Below are 19,062 nucleotides of genomic sequence, written 5' to 3'. Positions count from 1 at the left end.
TTTTAGAACTGTTGAACAGTATGAAATTGTAAATTCTATAGCTAAAATTGATTCAAATGCAGTGGGCATAGATATATTACCTTTAATAACCCATCTTTTCAACACTATAATTCAAACCTCGAAATTTCCTCTCTCATGGAAACAGGTTAAAGCTATTCCTATTCCAAAAAAATCTAACGCTACTGACATTACTAATTTAAGGCCAATAAGTATCTTGAGTTCGCTATCAAAAGTGTTTGAAAAGCTTATAAAGCAACAAATTTGTGATCATATCAATCATGATACTTTTCTTGACAGGTACCCATCCGGTTTCAGACCCAACCACAGTACTGAAACAGCTTTGATGAAAGTGCATAATGATCTAGCACTTGCTTTAGATAAGAAAGGAAGTGCACTTCTTCTTCTATTACATTTTTCAAAAGCTTTCGATCGGGTTGCACATGCTAAGCTTATTCATAAACTTATTATAAAATATGTTTTTTCGAAATCTGCCGCTGATATGATTAGCTCATACCTCAAGGGTCGTACACAATCCGTTTACTTCAACTGCTTTTTTCTGAATTCTCAGCTATTGATTCAGGTGTTCCCCAAGGCTCAATTCTGGGTCCTATTTTATTTTCTTTGTTCATTAACGACCTCCTTAGTTATGAATTTTTGTTTAGCTCATTTATTTGCTGATGATGTACAAATCTACTTGTGCTCTGATGGATCATCTTCTGTACTTGAAATGGCCTCAAAAATAAATCACGATTTAGCAAAAATTCACGATTGGTCAATAACCAACCTGCTTTCAATCAATCCTGAAAAAACTAAAGCTATTTTTATCAATAGATCGAGCATCTCACCTCCTCTCCCAAACTCTATTTCGATGGAAAAGAAATTTCATTTGTCGACCATGCTGAAAACCTTGGAATCATTTTCGACAAAAATTTCTCTTGGGATCGCCAAATAGCCACCCAATGTGGTAAAATATACGGTTCGCAGAAAAAACTGAACTTGACATCTAAGCGTCTAGACACATAAACGAAACTCCGTCTTTTCAAAACATATATTTATCCTCTATTTATCTACGGTGATTTTGTTTACCATAGTGCTTCGGTAAGATCATTAAACAGGCTTCGTGTTGCGCTGAACTCGTGTATTCGATATGTCTTAAACATATCAAGATTTTCACACGTCTCACACCTTCAAAAAATATTAATGGAATGTCGCTTCGAGCGTTTTTATGCTTATAGATCAGCTGCAGTCATCCATAGGATTCTCACCACGGGAAAACCGAAATATTTAAGAGAATTACTTGTACCACTACAAAGCTCTCGAACTGGATGCCTTGTTATCCCCAGACATTGCTCCTCTTATTACAGTAATTCGTTTTTCGTGAGAGGTATCGTAAATTGGAACGTTATTCCTGTCCATATTAAGTGTATTAGAACTAAGTCAGAATTCAAGAAGGGTCTATTGGCGGAGCTTACAGATTAAGAACGACATTATAATTACGAGTAAAGTTAGTGTTTTGGAATCAAAATTAGGGTAGGTAAACACATTATAATTCAGATTGTAACAAAATTATAAGATTGTATCTTATGTTACATGATTAATGCAATAAATAAATAAATAAACAATTGTGACGGTTTTTTATCATGTGTGGTCCTATGAGGGGTGATCGAGGTAATAATCTTCCATTTTAATTTGTGTCTAAAACCCCCTTTTAAGGTAAATCGTGTTTTAAAGTTTATGTAAATAGCTAATAAAATAAAAAAAATATATTTCAACAGATTCAGAATTTAAAGTATGACATTTCAATTTTAAATATTATTTTTCGATAAAACAGTCATTGAAAAGTGAGTGATTGAAGTCGTGATGTCACAATGTTTTTTTTTTAATTTTTTGTCTGAAAATTTTACATTTCCGATTCGTACGTTATAAACAAATACAACAAAATTAGTCTTGTTTAAAAGGGAAATTTTGAAAAATAACTTTCAGAACAGTTTATTTTTCATGCCAAAAAATCGATCAAAAAAATCAAAATCGGAATTGAAAATATCAATCTTTCATAGATCGATGATCGACCGATCCTAGTCCTAACCATTCTACTTTAAATTTCATAATTCGCTCAAATGCCAAATATCAAACAAGAAAATATAAAAAAATATCATTCAAAGAACTCACTCGAATGAATCTAAAATAAGCTCGGATTGAACGAGTATAAAACTGACAAAAGATACATCAAGCAACGATAAAGTTTTTTTTAATAAAATTTTCGATGGAGAATAAGAGCTTCGTTTACACTTGCTGGTAATTGCTCTGGTGTGTAATTGCACTATTCTGAAAAATATAACAGCATATCAGTGTTTTAAAATCAGTTTTCAGTTCATAGCATTTATATTTAAAAACTTATCTCAAATATTTGTTTTTTGAACGAATATTTGCAAAATGAGAATCATCAAAATTTCGATGGGATTACCTTACACTGATATTAAAAAGTTCAGGAAAGATTGATAATTGTTATAATATTTCTTAAATTTTCTTTTATTCAACATCAAGTCTATTATTTTCATTCATAAAACGACATTTATAACGAGAGATTCCTTAACGGGCTCATGAATAATTTTTTTTTAACTTCCTGGTATAGAAAATACTAAAAAAAATCTTTTATCAACATTTACTCGTAGGGAGGATTATTGATCGCAAATTGAAGTTGTATCAAAGAATATCGAAGAAAAATTAAATAGGAAATGGGTAAAAAGGTTCAAAATTCATGTTTAATTTTAAAATGTTTGAAAATACTTAAAATTTATTTCAATGAGATCAAATTGGAGGAAAAAGAGCAGTGTCCACCATCCTTGCCCCCTCCATCGCTCTTTTATAATGAACATTTATTCACTTGATGATAAAGTTCTTTTTTTTTTATTGGTTTTTGAAATTTTTCAACATTATCCCCTCAATAGCGAGCACTAAGACCGCGTCTGTCTGTAATGCAATTTTCATAAATTTCATCGAAAAGTCATGCCACATATCGGCAAAATTAACGGAAAAAACCGTTCATATTACCAATGGCTTGATTATTCTTTATAAATTAGCGTTAGAAAGCATATCCCAGTAGGGCCTTGAGTAGTAATTGAGAAAATATTTGAAATCTCTTAAAAATTGTAAAATCTAGAATGTTAACTGTTACCTAAATTCTTTGACCGAATTTACTAGAAAAAATCTGTGAAATCTGTGATTAAAGCAAATTTATATTGTGGAAATTTTTTTTGGAAATAATCACAGAAATAAGAAATTCTAATTTAATGATTTTAAACAACGATTCGACGACCAAAATTAATATTTCTTCGCTAAACAATTCCTTTGACCATCGAAAATTCGTTTTTAAAAGTGATTTATTGGTATCAAACATGCATATTTAGGGGAGAGGCGGGCTATATGCGCATATTAAGGAAAGCACTCATTTTCTCCCATATTCCAATAGATAGGAGTCTGAAAACAATATACACATAAGCGGACATCTGTTTTATATACGTTAGAGCAATTTTTCTGTTAAAATCTCTTACAGTTTTTGTGAAAATAATTTTATAATAAAAGAAGTCAAAATAGCCGATTTCCGAAACTGGCGGGCTAAATGCGCATATTTATGTTTTAAGCTAGATTTCATTAATATTTGCAATATTTTGATATTATTTAATTGAAAATGATAGACACGAATGTTAGGCATCCGTCAAGGCTGAAATTTTGGTGAAATTTTTTTCATCATTAGTTTTTTTTGCATGAAACATAGTTAAGTATGCCATATGGCCATATTTCATAGTAATATTTTGTTTATATCGCATTTTTATCGGATTATTATGAATATCGTCTTTTTTTGCTGTAAGGTCGTGATTTGTGCGTAGATTTAATGTTTAAATGATAAAAAGTAAAAAATTTATAAGACTAATCTATTTTTCTTGATATAGGCATTTAACCTGCCTTGATATGGGCATTCAGAACCTGTCTCTTATTCCAGTATCTTATCATTTACAACTTTGCTAAAAGCTTCAATTTGTTGAATTTCCGATTCCCAGATGAATAAGAAAGAAAAACCATTAAAATTTTTGTTCACAGAATCTGTACGCACGATAATTAAAGTTCAATATATTATAACAAAACTGACAAAAATCTTGTTTGAATTTTTAAACTTTTTCGACTTTATATAACAATTGAATTTTTTCATGCCATGTGATAAAAGCGTGTTACCCTCAAACTGCACTGATTAGATATGATAAATCTCCAGCCATATCGTCAATCGGCTGTATGCGCATATTACCCAACATGCGCATTTAGGAACACTTCCCCCTACCAGTTTTACTCTATCCCATTTCGTTTTCATCGAGTGTGGAAAACTTTATCCCAATCATATTGGAAGCACTGAGAGAAAGCTTTTCCAGTAGTTCTCACAACCATCGCATCGGGCGCTGTGGTTGGCTTGAAAAGCTTTAGCATTTCTGTTCGATATCTTATCATCTCTCATTACATGCTTCTTAACATAATGTTAGTTTGCGAGAGCAGAGAGAATGTGAAATGGTGAAAAAGGACGAAATTCTCACTTTGCGTTATGCTCATCCGTATAATTCCTCTTCAACATAATGGGAAGGTGAAGGAACTGTCAGTTCATCTCACCAGAGCGCATTCTCACTATTTTTCACCCCAGAATGAGAGGCGAAAACCTCTCCGAACTTTGGGTGATGTTGATAGCTTCGTCAGGGGGAGGAAAACTGTCTACCACCCACCGGCGGGCGGCTGCGGCATTCGACTGACGGCTGATGACCGGACAACGACGTGCGTTCTAGGTATACGAATGTAGGGAAAATCTAATGGCAATTTTCCGCCGCCAAAACGAGGCGTAGAGAGGATCTGCGTTTCCATAGTAAGTGTGTTTGTGCCACTCGTCCATCGTTTTCTGTCTGTTTTGACTGGCGACTTTGTTGAAGCGAATTAACGCTCCTCTTGCTTGAGTGTCTCATCAATCGACGCGGCTCGGATTGACTCGACTCGGCCATTCCGAATCAGTGTGATGTAGAGTTCTGAACGAGAAACACGACCGAATCGAAAAAGAAACGCGTTTTCAAAAGCCAAATTTTCCTTCAGTCTCCCTCTGAAGCCGGAGATAGATTCATTCATTGCCGCCGCTCGAATTTTTGTCATCGGATTTTTCGGAACGTGGGTTTGTGTGCATCCCCTCCTTTTTGTGATCCGTAGCAAGTGGTAGATTTTCATTTGCTTTTCCAAATTTTTAGTGCTACATCCTAGCGGTGTTCCCTTAAGTTCTGTCCGGTTATTTTCTTTTCGGAAATCGATTATTTTGACGGGACCCCGCCATACTCACTCCGAAGGCTAAATTTCCATCATCATCCTTGGCAGTGAATTGTACCGGAATAAGAAAAAACTCATCTCTCATCAATTAAATGCAAGTGACCTCCAGTCGGGGTGGTAAGAAGATTAATTTTTGAGAGAAATCATCATCCCTGATCCCCCCACGTTCGCTTCATCTTGACAGAGGCGAATTTTTGTGTGCAGAGGAAGATTAAAAATAAATAACCGCTAGAAAATCTAGCGGGTGTGGGGGCGTTTGGGGAATCTCGTAGAGGAGAAACAACTTCGAAGATCCGTCAGTAATCGATCGATCCGGCAGGATGTTGCCGCAAAAAGGATGAGAGTGAAGTAACGGTGAGAACGTGTGTGTGCGGCTGTGTTTGTGCACAGTGTGACAAGCGCAGGAAGAATCGTGAGTTCCTGACCACCATCGCCAGTCAGGAGTGGCACAGGAGCAGTCACGGTCCGTGTGAGAAGAACACAGCCCAACATCAAGGGAGGGACGAAAAAAACGGAAGGAAAACATCGGGCCAGCAGCAGCGCATGTTGGCTGGTTTATTGGCTAACCCAAACGTGAAAATTTCTGTGATTTCTATTTAGTTTAAAAATACGAGAAATTTCAACGACGACCGCAAGCAACAACAATTGCAACAACAAAATAAGAAAAGGCAAATTCACACAAGTCAGTGCACGCCACAAAAGAGCCAAGCAAAGTGCGGGGTTACAGAAGCAAGCAAGCAAGCAAAAAAAAAAAATCATCTCAAAAGTGTATCTCCTATAGAGTAGAGCCGTTCCTCTTCGAAGAAAAGCAACCGAAGTGAAATATTTTTACTTGAGGCACCGCGAAAAATAACAACCGATTCGGAGACATCCAGATAACCAAAAGAAACAGAAGCAACCATGACGACCGCTGCAGGACCAGCACCGACGACATCCAGCCTCCAGAACTCACAGAGGATGGGTTCGATAGTGCTGAAGAGCCTCTCCATCCTGCTGGGGCTGTTTTTCATCTTCATCGGACTGATGAAGCTGACGCCGCACATCAGCAAAGATCTGCATCGAGATCTGGTAAGCAGTATTTTGTTTATTTTTAAGGACTATGGACAGTTAATACTGAACACCGATAATAAAATAAGAAAATCTATTTTATTAGGGTTTGAATGGCTTATGAGATTGTCGAAAACCAGCAAGTAGAAAAAAATTTTTTAATCCTAAACTTAAACATGATGAGTCGGTTTTTTACAATGGGCTTAGTAAAGCCCTGTTCTGATTCTCAATGTCCTGATGCAGTGTATTTATCTTATTTTAAATCAAATAACACACTTAAACACACTTAAAGATTATGAATTCTTTTTAAATGGATAGAAATTTAGAAGAAATGAAAGATGGTGAAAATGAGCGGGTAGAATTTACAGTAGAAGCGACGATTTAAACATATTTTCACAACCATAAAGAGTTTTCAAATTTTCAATTCTTGTTAGAGCTTATTCTATGCCAAAACTGTGTTGAAACGTGCACAGCGTCAAAGATGAGATACCTAATTGCATTCGTGACTACTGGCATAAACACTCAAACTCTCAAGCTAAATGATGCATGACCACAACATAGAAATATTCAAGCGATACAAGATTTTTTGTATCAAGAGATACATCTTATTGGATTATACATGCCAGAAACAAGAAAATAAAAAAAAATGCTACTGGAGAGTGAGCATCGAACTCAAAACAACTGACATAGCTCGTCTTGGCAGTCGCACCACTTTGCCATGTATTATAGCCGATTCAATTTTAGAACGACGGTTATTTGTCATGTTCTTCCTATGAGGATTTAATCTTGAATTCTATCAAAAGCGCACAGCGCTTGGTCGATTCATACGATTTTTTCACGCTTGCTTCTGGTGGTTGGCCCGTGTTTTTTCATCTTCCTTTGTCTATACAGCAATTTTTTTTGGCTGGTGTTTGTCCCGCTGACTTTCCTGCAAAATATCCATAAATTTGGATTTCTGGAAAATAAAATAGCAAACATAATTGCCGGTTTCCAGCAATTCTTTTTAGGAACATGATTTTTTTTATCAATATTTCAACACCGGCTTTGGGATGGCAGCTTTGTGCCAACAAAGCTGATGAACACTTTGATCTAGGATTGTTCGATCTTCAAGAAAAGATCGATCTCCAAGATCGATTTTGTAACACGGTAGTCTAGTCGTTCCATCTTCAAAAAATCGGAGCTGGAGGATTAATCTCTGATGAATCGATCTTTTCCAGGGTTAACAAGGGAGAGCTACTTTTATTAACGATGTATCGAAATCTGCATACAAAAACTCCACAGAAGCCAATCAAATTTCAATATCGCATTGATTAAGATTGCCAGAATATTCCCCGTGCGTATCCTAGCCAAGCTATTTTATCTGGAAACCTGTCAAAATCCGGGCAAATTTATCAAATTCACATCCCAAAATCCGGGGATACATCCGAGTAAATTTGAGGAAATCCCAGATATTTAATGAAACCAGATATATTAAATTTGAATTGAATTTCTCGAGTGCAAAAATGAAACATTAGAAAAGTTCAAATTTGTTTGGTTTTGCAAATAAGGTGAAAAACTCCGGCAATACCTGGATTTTATCAAAAAAAAATCACGCAATCGGACCAGACTGAACAATTTCTAGATTTAGTATTAAATATTTGGGCAATAATCTGGCAAGATGCTCAACAGTTGGCACTGTTTAACATTAAGTGGGTCATCTAGATTGGATACAAATGTATCGGTTCAGCGCGAAAAGGGATCCAAAAAAAACGAAAGATCGATTAGAAAATAAACCGATCTAATATATTTTTTCCTTGCTAAAGAATCGATCCAAAAACTCGAAAATCTGAGTTGAAAAGATCGATCTTCTAAAAATCGATCCAAAATCGACCAATCCTTTTTTGATCATCCGCCACCTTAAAAAGAGTTTTGATAAGAATCTTTCATGAAATATCAACCAATCCAATAAAAACTCACCCTTGACTTGATGCCTGTGGTTGCTAGAATATAGAGGAAAATAAAAAAAAAAAGTAACTGCAATTTTCTGAACGACATATTTGAATAAAATGTTTTAATGGTTCTAAAATCGATGCAAGTATGGTTCAGGAAAAGAAAAAACTTCATTACATACCACTTGCATTTCCTGTTCTCTTTGTGGGAATAGGATATTGGTGTCTTTAAACAAGTTGTAGAGAAAACGCTTTTCCACAATTTGGTGTGCATAACTTCTCTATAGAATAACCAAAGTTATGCCTCTTTAAAATTGTGACGCGAATTTACTCAGTTGAAACGGTACAGGGTAGTGTACTGAATTCACGTCACGAAATTTCAAGTTATCTGAAAAACTCTTTAGAGCTTTAAAATTTTATGAACACTTTTAAAAATGATATTATGTTCTTCTATCTTGTTAATACAAAAATTTTCAGTATCTTCGTCTAACTTTTTCCATATTTTGACTGACACTTGAATAGCAACATATTGAGGAATCACACGTTAAAATTACTGTTTCTCACAGTCTTTATTTGATTTTTTTTTATTTTTAATTGAAAATAACGAACAACTAAAAAAACAACTAAATTATGTTCGATTTGTAAAAATCTGACCATCTGGAGGGTCAAAACAGCTTTCCGAGCATATTTTTCTTATAAAATTTTACAAAAAATAAAATTTTGTGACGTGAATTCACTCATTTGCGATGTTGTAACTCAGCTGGATTCCAACCGATTTCTATAATATTCAGTGTTTCAAAATTCTCTCATCATTTTCAAAGAAAATCTTATTTTTTTTATTGTTCTACAATGTTGAAGTTTTCTCGTAAAATTAAAAAGTCTCCTTTTTTTGTGACGTGAATTCACTCATTTGCGACTGTTTTTGTTCTTAAAACAACCCCATTTGATATAAAAAAATCTTTTTCTTCACAATGAAGCAGTGTTTGTTGGCTTCAAAACGTATTAAAAAGGTTAAAAAAAGAACAATCCATATATTTTTTTTATTAGTTATTTTGAAAAAGTTGTCAACAATTACATTTTTTCCAACAAAATTGATTTTCTTAATTATATAAAACATGATAAAAAAATTTCTCTTTTTGTTGGTTTTGTGTAATTTGAATTATCAAAATTATTGACAAGTTTGAGATTTTTTTATACGCTATGAAAATCACTTGTGAGCGGTACAAGCGCGTGGAATGTGTCTTTAACCTTTATACCTAAAACTATTACTCCTATTTTTTTTCGTTAACCAAATTTTGGGATTCTTCTTATTCCTGAATTTATACACTTTATTATAAATTCTGTTCAAAAATATGGAAGATTGATGCATCATTGTCATTTATATTCCATTCAATTCAACAAATTTCTCAATGAATGAGTGAGTGAAAAAGTTTTCCAAATTTCATATTATTCTAAAATTTTTGATTAAATTAAAAAACCTACTTACGTGAGTTACGATTAGTTTTGTATAGGAAATGCCAAATTTTGTTCGGAGATATTCATATGTATGTATGTATGTATTGAATCCACCTTGGGTTTACGGCAGCGCCGCGGTTGTGGCAAAAAAAATAACCCACACGTCCATCTTGGCTACCACGCAACACAATCATAACCACTCAATGAGACTTCTAAGGGAACGGAGTCGTAAGCAGAGGCACTTACGGTATCCAGGGTTAAAAGGGGAAAAGTCTCGAGAAGCTATAACCATGTTGTTGACTAACCAAGATCGCAAGCAAATTATAATCCCGCCGCCAAGGCTCCCGAAAAAAGAGTGCGTCCTTATTTTACAAAAAGTAATCAAATACTTTATTTTTCTCAACCATGCCAAATTCCCTTGACATAAATTGAGGAACGTCTAGTATTCAATACGGTACTAGCATACACGGTAACCCGCTCTTTTTGTAAAACGAGGATACCCAGATGCCCCTGCCCTTGTTGTTACAATATATTAACGATAAAATAAGTTAAATGTTGTTAAACGAAATAATATAATATAATGCAGTATATTGTAATAAAATATAATGAAAAGTAATATAATAAAACATAGTTTAAAAAAATACATAATTTTATATGAAATAATAATAAAAAAAAAATTACATCATCGAATGAGATGTATTATTTTGCAAACCTGTGAAGGAAGAAAAACCATTAAAATTCAATAATAATCATGTGAAAATTAGTATAAAAAAATGTCATTGAATGGAATGATAGAGTGGAAGAGTAATACATATTGTGGGATAGTTTTCTCCAAATGATATACTGCATTCTCGATGCTGAAAATAAATATGATTAGTTTCAGTAAAGTTTGAAGAAAATGTAAGATTATCTTATGTTATGTCAAATGCAAATTTAAACAGTTAACTCCAAGTGCTAGTAAAAATGAATTTTGGGTTTTAATTTTTAGTAGTTGCGTATGAAAAAATACTGAATAAATATTTAACAGAAACTACAAATAATAACAACACTTAAATCCATGAAAATATTGTTTCTGAAATATTTGGTTAATATTATAAAAAGAATCAATACATTTTAATATCTTCAGCATTCAGAATAATAGTTGCAATAATTGTATTGCGGATTAAAATGACGATGCAGAAAATAATGGTTAGGTTTGTTCATGACTTGAATTATAATGCTAATTTAAAATTAGTTATTTTTGCCGATTCGTGATGAAGACTTCTAATTCTGCAAAAATACTTTCTTTTTTACAATAAAGATGTAACGAGCTGAAAAGAACATATTTCAGCGTACTATGAATGATTTTGCAATTTAGAGTATCAGTATTTGAATTATATTCGATCTTCATAAAATTGAATCATTTATGTAAATTAATGAATGGATAAATAAATTAATCTAAAATGTGCTTAATCTTAAATTGCAAGTAATACGATATATAAATTAATAAATAAAGTTATAACGGCAATCTCGAGCAGATGGGACAAAATTAAAATATGGTAAATTAATACAAAATATAACAGCTGACCTCCTTTCACACTCGATCAGATCGCCTATCGTACATCTAAGGTAAAATTAGTCCTGAAATAGTTGAATGGTTAGAACCCAAACTCTAGGAATAATCGGAAATGAATTTGTGATAGCTGAAATAAATCATTTATGGTAATAGCGTCTCGAAATTTCCTTGTGGCTGTAGAATCTAGAAATAAATGATTTATTACAAAACAACAAATTAAGTCAAAGCAGCTATAAGCTATGCAACTGTATAAATATTTAAAAATTAATTAGATACATGATACAAGAATAATTTGATAATAATAAGGAATACGTATAGATATACTAATTCGTGAAAAAAAAAACCATTAGCGTGCATTCCATATAGATTTGATGTCCTGCAATAAATTATTTATTTTTGCATGAATTAAAAATATGATGGTTTGGCGATGATTGGGTAGACTGTTTATGAATTTTGAAAGTTGACCTGGAAAAAATACGATTCTGTGGGGTGGAATTATTAAACTAGACTCTCACCTAATAGCAGTTGAATAATAATTGAAAAATCAAAGTTAACATGTTGTAACAAATAACCTGTAAATATACGATTTGCTGAAACATGTTTATGTACACCTCCTTCTCTTGCTATCTTGATCAGATTCTTCTGATAACGAGAAGTCAATAAAAGATATGGATAATTTGAAACACCAATAGTTCACACTATGATCACAGAAAATACGAATTAGCGAATCTTTTATTATGAACCGTGAGTATGGCACTGTAAGAAATTGTTTTTGATTAAAAACATTGAAACTTTTAGATTTAAATATATTTTCTTATTTTAAGTAGTGATAACGGTGAAAATACTGCTTTATTGAGAGTTCTATTGATGGATCTGAGAACATTATAGCATAGAGACCATAACAATGTTAATCGACTCTTTTCTTAGATTTGAATCGCTGAAAGAACCTAACTGTACGAAAAAGTATGCTGAAAAATGAAATCAAATAATAATAGTGTTTATTATAAGCTATTCGTTAGTTTTAAGATGAGTGTATACGAAAGAATATAATAAGTCAACTGATAAAGAAAAAATGTATCATGATGTTATTTTTGTTTTCCTAACCAATTGGATCGACAGTGCCATCTATTTTTGAACTTGATTCGTCTACGGCAGATAAACGCCTGAACATATGCAAAATAAGCCCGCTATCGTGGAAGAGATTGTAAAGCATTTTTCAAGCAACTTGTACACAATTTTTCGCATCATTGAACCAATCTATGTTTTCATAAAATATTGAGTTGTTGAAATATTTCGTCAGGGGAAATATTTCGGTCCTTGAGAAATTGTGACAGTTTTCATGCAACTATACCTAATAAACAAAACTGTCTTTTTAATTTTAAACTAACATTTATTAAAAAAACATAGAAAACAAAAAAATACTCATCTTAAATGATGTGCGGCTAAAAGTATCGCTCTGATGAGATTCCTTCCAGCGACTTGTTTCCACGACTGCATTCCTGTGTTGAGCCGGGGGGCGTAGTACCAGCCCCCTTCCTTGCTGTTTAGAGCATTTGATTCCGTATTTATATCCACTAAATACATTCTAAATCGCCGGATTCCATTCACTTTCCCCAAATACAACACTAAAACTTCGAATTTACATGCGTTGCAAACATTTTCACCCTAGTTTTCGGAAATATAATTGAAAATCTTCACTGCGAAAAGTATAAACAACGTAAACGTGACAGGGTTGCCAGTCTTGTCTGAATTTTGTTCGGAGATATTCATATTTCCGGTTTCTCTTGAGTCTGTATTTCCCAATGCTAAAGAAACTTCGCTTTGCGTTCTTGAGAAAAATCTTAGCCAGCGAAGTTTCCAATAAGTTACCATACTACAAAATTTGTTATGCGTCGCTTGGGAACTAAACCTTCGATAAACACCAGAACAGCGGTTAGCTGCGATCGAAATTTTGAATTTTTAATGTAATTTTCACGTCAAATTTGAACCCGCATACCTTAATTTCATTTTAACTTTGACTAATTTCAACCTGAAAAAAGGATTTTAATAAGACATCAAACAAAAAAGTCTAAATTTAACCAATGTATCGATTCATGCTACGACCAGTCATGTCAACCTTCCAGATTTTGTCAGACAACTTTTCAAGTTTCCAGACTTCCACACTTTCTTCCAGAGAATTCCAGACTTTTGAGTTTGGACATAAATTGTCCTACCAAACTATCAAAATTCAAAATTGTTATTGTGTAATACGGCAGGAAATGATTAGAATAGGGAATTACATACAATAAGGGACAACATTTCAGACATTTTTTCAAACTCTTCCAGAGTTTTTTGAAAATCAGTTGGCAACTCTGGCTACGACTGTTTCAAAATAATAACTCTTAACTAAAATATTTTAGATTCAACAGGGATAGATGTAAGAAGTTGGATAGATATGGTCTAACATACAGGTTAATTTTCGAGTTGTTTTTGTAAAATTGAATTTTTTTTATTGCAATAACTCCGAACAGCATTGATTATTTAGTGGGTAGAATATATTGGTATATTTTGGTATCTGTGTAGTTAATATGCTAATTTTGCCATAGAAAAGAGGCTAATAGTTTTTGCTTAGCTCTTATCCGTCCCAGAAATTTTTCCCCGTTACAGTCCCTATAGCGTCAATTTGACACTCCTGACTGTTATCTCTATTGTTTCCCAACCGATTTTTACAGTTAATAGTTTTGGAAACCTCGTAATGTAACTCAAGTATGTTTCTCAGACATTATTCACTCATGTTATTACACCACTAGAATCGGTATAAAATTGGTTTTCTGGTGAATATAAATTTATTGCAGAAATTTTGCGTTAATATAGTCAAAATCCAGTGCAAAGTTGAATTTAAGTTCAGAAAATCTGAAAAAAATGTAAATTAAAAAAAAAAGGTTCGATAAAAATCTGGCCTCAAAAATTTGGCAAAAATTCTGTGTTTAGTATTTTGACAATCTAAAAATTTCAAAAATGTGCCAAATTACGTCAACTTTTAAATCCTTTTTTCAAAATTTATCTAGTGTGACTTAAACAATTTTGACGTGATTGAAAGATTGGTTTTTACACCACTTTTGTAATTTGTTGCGTGGCAACAAATGCTCCCGAAGCTTATTGGCTATATCATTAGTAATTTTAGTGAACCTCTTTGAAGATCTAGATTTACTTAGTGTGAGCGACGCTTCTTGACCTAAGATCGAGAGGGCGTCCTTGAAGCACAATGGCTAACTAAGGGATGGTCGACTACGACCACCAAAAAATGCTTAAACTACTCGCGCGTCTTTTTTTTGCATTGTCTGGGCATTGGGTTTGAGGAAAAACCTCAGAAGAAGGGCGGTGGGAAAAGTTTTCCTGAAAGCTGGCAAGACATGAACCAGCTCTCTATCCCTGGAACCTTTTTATGAGTCGGATGTTGCTAAAGAGTCGTAGCTATTTAGAGTTTTAACGGAAGTAGAAAATCGCCGTGGTTTGGAATTGTTGCCGTAGTACATTGCGAGTTGAAAATCGATAGCCTTCGTAATAGTATCGGAAGTCGACAGAAGTGTGGTGATTCAATACTAACCCATGTCTGACTGAAGAGGCAATCCGACGGCCTATGTTTGGACACCCGGAAGACGTAGTTGGCAATTCGTTGGTAAGTCGTTGTACTTTATTGAATCCTTTGAGATCTTTGGGATAGAAATGCGCTTGCATTGATTTTCAAAGAGCCGACCTATGTATATTCCCAACGATATTGCCAGTTTGCTTCTTCCCTCTGTAGAGCGCGAAAACAAATTGTCCCCCCCTGGGGTAAGAGTCCGGGCAAAGTATCTTGGCTGCTAGCACATCTGCATTCGCAGATGGCGCAAAAATACTAGTAGTAATATTCGCGACTATTGAAATTAAAGAGGTAAAATATCCACTAAGTAACAAATTTTGTAAAATATATCATTATGTGCCACGTATAGCTTCTAACTTCAGCTTTCTTGGACATAAAGTAACATTTTTTTGAGCATTTCTGAGCTAATCTACAGTCTTGTTCCGAAGCATGTTTTTTTGAATTTTTTCCCTACACTTTTAATAATGGAAAACTGGATGTTGTATGTGAATAATGTCTGAGAAACATATTTGAGTTACATGACGAGGTTTTCAAAACTATAAACTGTAAAAATTGGTTGATAAACAAAAAAATATAGCAGTTTAAACGAGAAGTGTCAAATTGACACTCAAGAACTGATTAGAGAGTTTTTTTTCCTGAGCTTTCAGTATGCGTATACATAAAAAGTTAAGATACATAATTAAAGATTTCAATAATTCATTGAGGAAGATTGTTCTTTATTTGGATGCACCCGAATAAAGTTACAAGCCGCCAACCTTCCAATAGTGTCATATTGACAATCAATAGCGGATAAGCATAAAATATCCCACTTTGCCGGGAAAATATGTGGCTACTATATAATGGAGTACCGGTAAATTTAAAAGGTAAAACAAATCAACAAGAAAACTATAGAAGAATCTTCTTTTTGTTCAACTTTAAATTCGTTTAATCAAAAAGTTGGATTCCTTCATCCATAAGGCCAATCCATTTTAAATAAACAAGTTTGAAAATTAATAAAAGAAAATCAATTGTAGGTTGAATGTTGTTGTTTTTGAGTTAGGTTTCTAGAAAAACGTCTCCTCCTTCTGTTCGCTTCCCCTCTTTTCTGGCTCATTATGTTCTGACAAAATGGCGCATAAATCTCCTGTGGTCAGTGTCAAACAATTCGGTATGCAAAATGTGTGTAGGTCATGTGCCAACAGGATTGTGTGTGCGTTTTTTGTCAACACTGTGTTGTTGTTTTTATGTAAATAAAATTAGTTTTCTTTTCAATATTTGTTTTCTTAAGTTTTGCTAACAGTTTTCAAGTTCATTCTTCAAGAGTATTTGTAGAAATTTTCTAAATTGTACATTCAAATATTAAGAAATATTGTTTCTTCGGAATTTAAGGTCTCGCAAAACAGTTATAGGTACATTATCAAAACAAAAAAATTTCTGCCCGGTGTTTGGGATGCAAACAAAAGGATCCCAACTCGCTCAAAACGTACCTTTTAATTGTCACCAAAACACATCGAAATTTGTACTCAACAGACAATTCTATTTTCTGTTTTTCATCTGACGCCGCCACCATCGTTGTCGTCGCGTTAAAATTGCCAAGATAACGTCGCTGTAGTTGGCGATAAAATTAGCACCCGAAAACAGCACACACAACACTCGCGGGAAAAAAAGACGCCCAATTGTGACACGCGTTTATGCCAACGTGGCAGATACGATATTGGCCAGGAAAAATATGAAAGGGGACCGATCACATATTACGTAACGCAATTTGGAGCATATTCGACCCCTTTCCCCTTCAACGCAAAACATTCCTTTCAGAACTTCTAAGCAAAATACACAAAGCGTTACAAGCTGCTTTACCTGCTCCCCGCTTGAAGTGTTACGTTATATTTGAATGGTCCCTAGGAAGGATGAAAAAAAAATCATGGGTGTTTTTTTATTGCTATGTTTAATCGGTTGACAATGTTGTTGCAATTTTCTGTTGGCGAATTCGAGTGGACTGTTTTCGAGTAGTCGGGAGAGATCACCATCAGAATTACATGCAGAAACCTGTTTGATTCATTCGCGAAAGGATTTGGGTTAGTGTATTATTGAAGAGTCTGGGAGATTTTAAAAATAGATACCGGTGAGTGATAGATTATGATCATTACAAACGGAATAAATCATCTCTTGACAACCGTCAACAGTCGAGTGCTTCATTGGTACCGTTTGGTTGTTTTGTTTCGTTTACGTTTTTACATCGATTTTGAATCTGTGGTTTTAGATTACGTATAGGTGCATAGCTTGAAACAGTTCAAGAATGAGACATCATCTGAATTCTGGATTCAGACTGAAGTAAATAAAATAAACAAAGCGAAATACTAATATATTTATTAAAATAGTTAGGAACGACTTCCACAGTTTTTGTCCGTTATTTTTCATGGTCGTGGGTAGCTTATAGGTTGAGTTTCTATGAGGAACCCTTGAACTTGTTCAATACACGAAATTTACCACTGAATACCGTGTCTGCATTCCAGTGCATCAGAATATTTTTTAAGTTAACTTAATTCAACATGCTTACCTTTTCTATATGGATATGTTACATCATTCAATGAATAACATTAAAGATAACCTTGCGCACTTACAGTTCGTTTAACATTTTTCAAAAATATTTTTTTTTACAAAAATAATACATTTTAATTATTATTATAATTTTTTATCATCAGTAAAAAAATTTTAAATCATTGTCCAAAATTTCAATTTTTTTTCGAGTGGAGTACGATAGATTGAAATTCAATCGCAGCAGTCGAAAATAGATTGGAAAAACCTAATGAAGTAGGGGAAAAACCTGAAACACGCTTCATGCAATTTCTGAACCAATATACACATTTATAACCATTATAACTGCATGTCATCTCATTTATTTTCAAAATAATAATATGAACTTAATTGAAATATTAAGCTTTTCATCTATTGTGGGAATATTTAGGAACACTGGGAATTCGCAAAGGTCAATTCCCAATCATTGATCCAAATTCTCATTTGCTTTCCCAATCCTCTCAGCTAGGCTTTCGTGTTTAGGTACCTTTAAATTTCCTTAAAAACTACTGAACTTCCTAATTTATTCACCATCCATGCCACAAAATACACATCTTTTAATTTCACACTTTTTCAAAACTGAGTACATTTGGCTTTTTATTCTCCAATGGAAATCAACTTCCCTATTTATATTTTTTTAAATAATTATGAGCATTTATTTTATATTGCCTTTATGAAAACTTCAGCACATACACTAAAGGCACAAATTATTTCCTAACCTCTTCTCGGATTAGCACAAATGGGAAATAAGAACAATCATGTCAAAAAGAACCTTAACTAAACATCTAGTGTGAAAACGATCATTTTGGAAGAGTGAGACAGGGAAGGGGTGCTGCACACTGCACCTCCTCCTTCAATTTGATCTCATTGAACTAGGTACCAGGTACTATTTCATTATTAGAGAAGAAATTAAAACTTTTTTAACCCACTTTTTTCAATATCCTTTGATACAACATCAACCTGCGAATATAAAATTATATTTCACGCAAGAAAATGTTGATGTAGAGATGATTTTCGTATGTTATATGTTGTTGAAAATAATACACTTCTTGTTGATGAGAAGAACTTTTTAAGAAACTTTTCAATTATCTGTTTTTCCTGTTAACTATGTATATGTTTTACGTAAAACAAATATTTGAGATCAGTTTTTAATCAATATCGCTATTGATTTAAACCCGATTTTAAAACTCTGATATTTTTTATTATTCTGTTTGGTTTTTCTAAATATTGATTCGGGAATATCGTGTTGTTTTAATTTATCCCGAAATTTATTGTGATTGTGAATTGCGACCAAAGAGTTTTATTTTAGTTAATATTATTTTTTAGCATTCATCCTAGCTTTATTAAATCTGAAACGAATGAAATTAAATTTAATCCATTCTTTTATAAAAGTAATCAATTTGCAACGAAGCATGTATAAATAAATCGAAAAACTGTTTTTAATTTCTTGAAGGGCATATTATTCCCAAAATTTAAGAAAAATTTTTAAGTAACAATTGAATAATAATTAAATGAAGGATCAATTATTGATAGCATAAGGCAACATTTGAAAATAT

General features: G+C 33.3%; 1 protein-coding gene across 8 annotated transcripts in view; it reads left to right on the top strand.

The window, feature by feature from the left end:
- The first annotated feature begins 4,946 nt into the window (after positions 1–4,946).
- LOC129756706 (novel acetylcholine receptor chaperone) overlaps positions 4,947–19,062 on the top strand; it is a 52,368-nt gene continuing 38,252 nt past the window's right edge. The window contains exons 1-2 of one of the 8 annotated variants that reach the window (XM_055753697.1): positions 4,947–5,193; positions 5,947–6,414. In XM_055753697.1, the coding sequence (XP_055609672.1) occupies positions 6,247–6,414 (168 nt within the window). In that variant the 5' untranslated portion in view covers positions 4,947–5,193; positions 5,947–6,246. Of the gene's footprint in view, positions 6,415–19,062 lie in introns of all 8 variants that reach the window. The other 7 variants (XM_055753694.1, XM_055753689.1, XM_055753696.1 and 4 more) reach the window with 7 other exon arrangements.

This window comes from Uranotaenia lowii, chromosome 3, assembly GCF_029784155.1.
Source record: "Uranotaenia lowii strain MFRU-FL chromosome 3, ASM2978415v1, whole genome shotgun sequence".
Classification (NCBI taxonomy): domain Eukaryota; kingdom Metazoa; phylum Arthropoda; class Insecta; order Diptera; family Culicidae; genus Uranotaenia; species Uranotaenia lowii.
The sequence above is the reverse complement of the archived record's forward strand: the minus strand, read 5'-3'. Positions and strand labels throughout refer to the sequence as shown.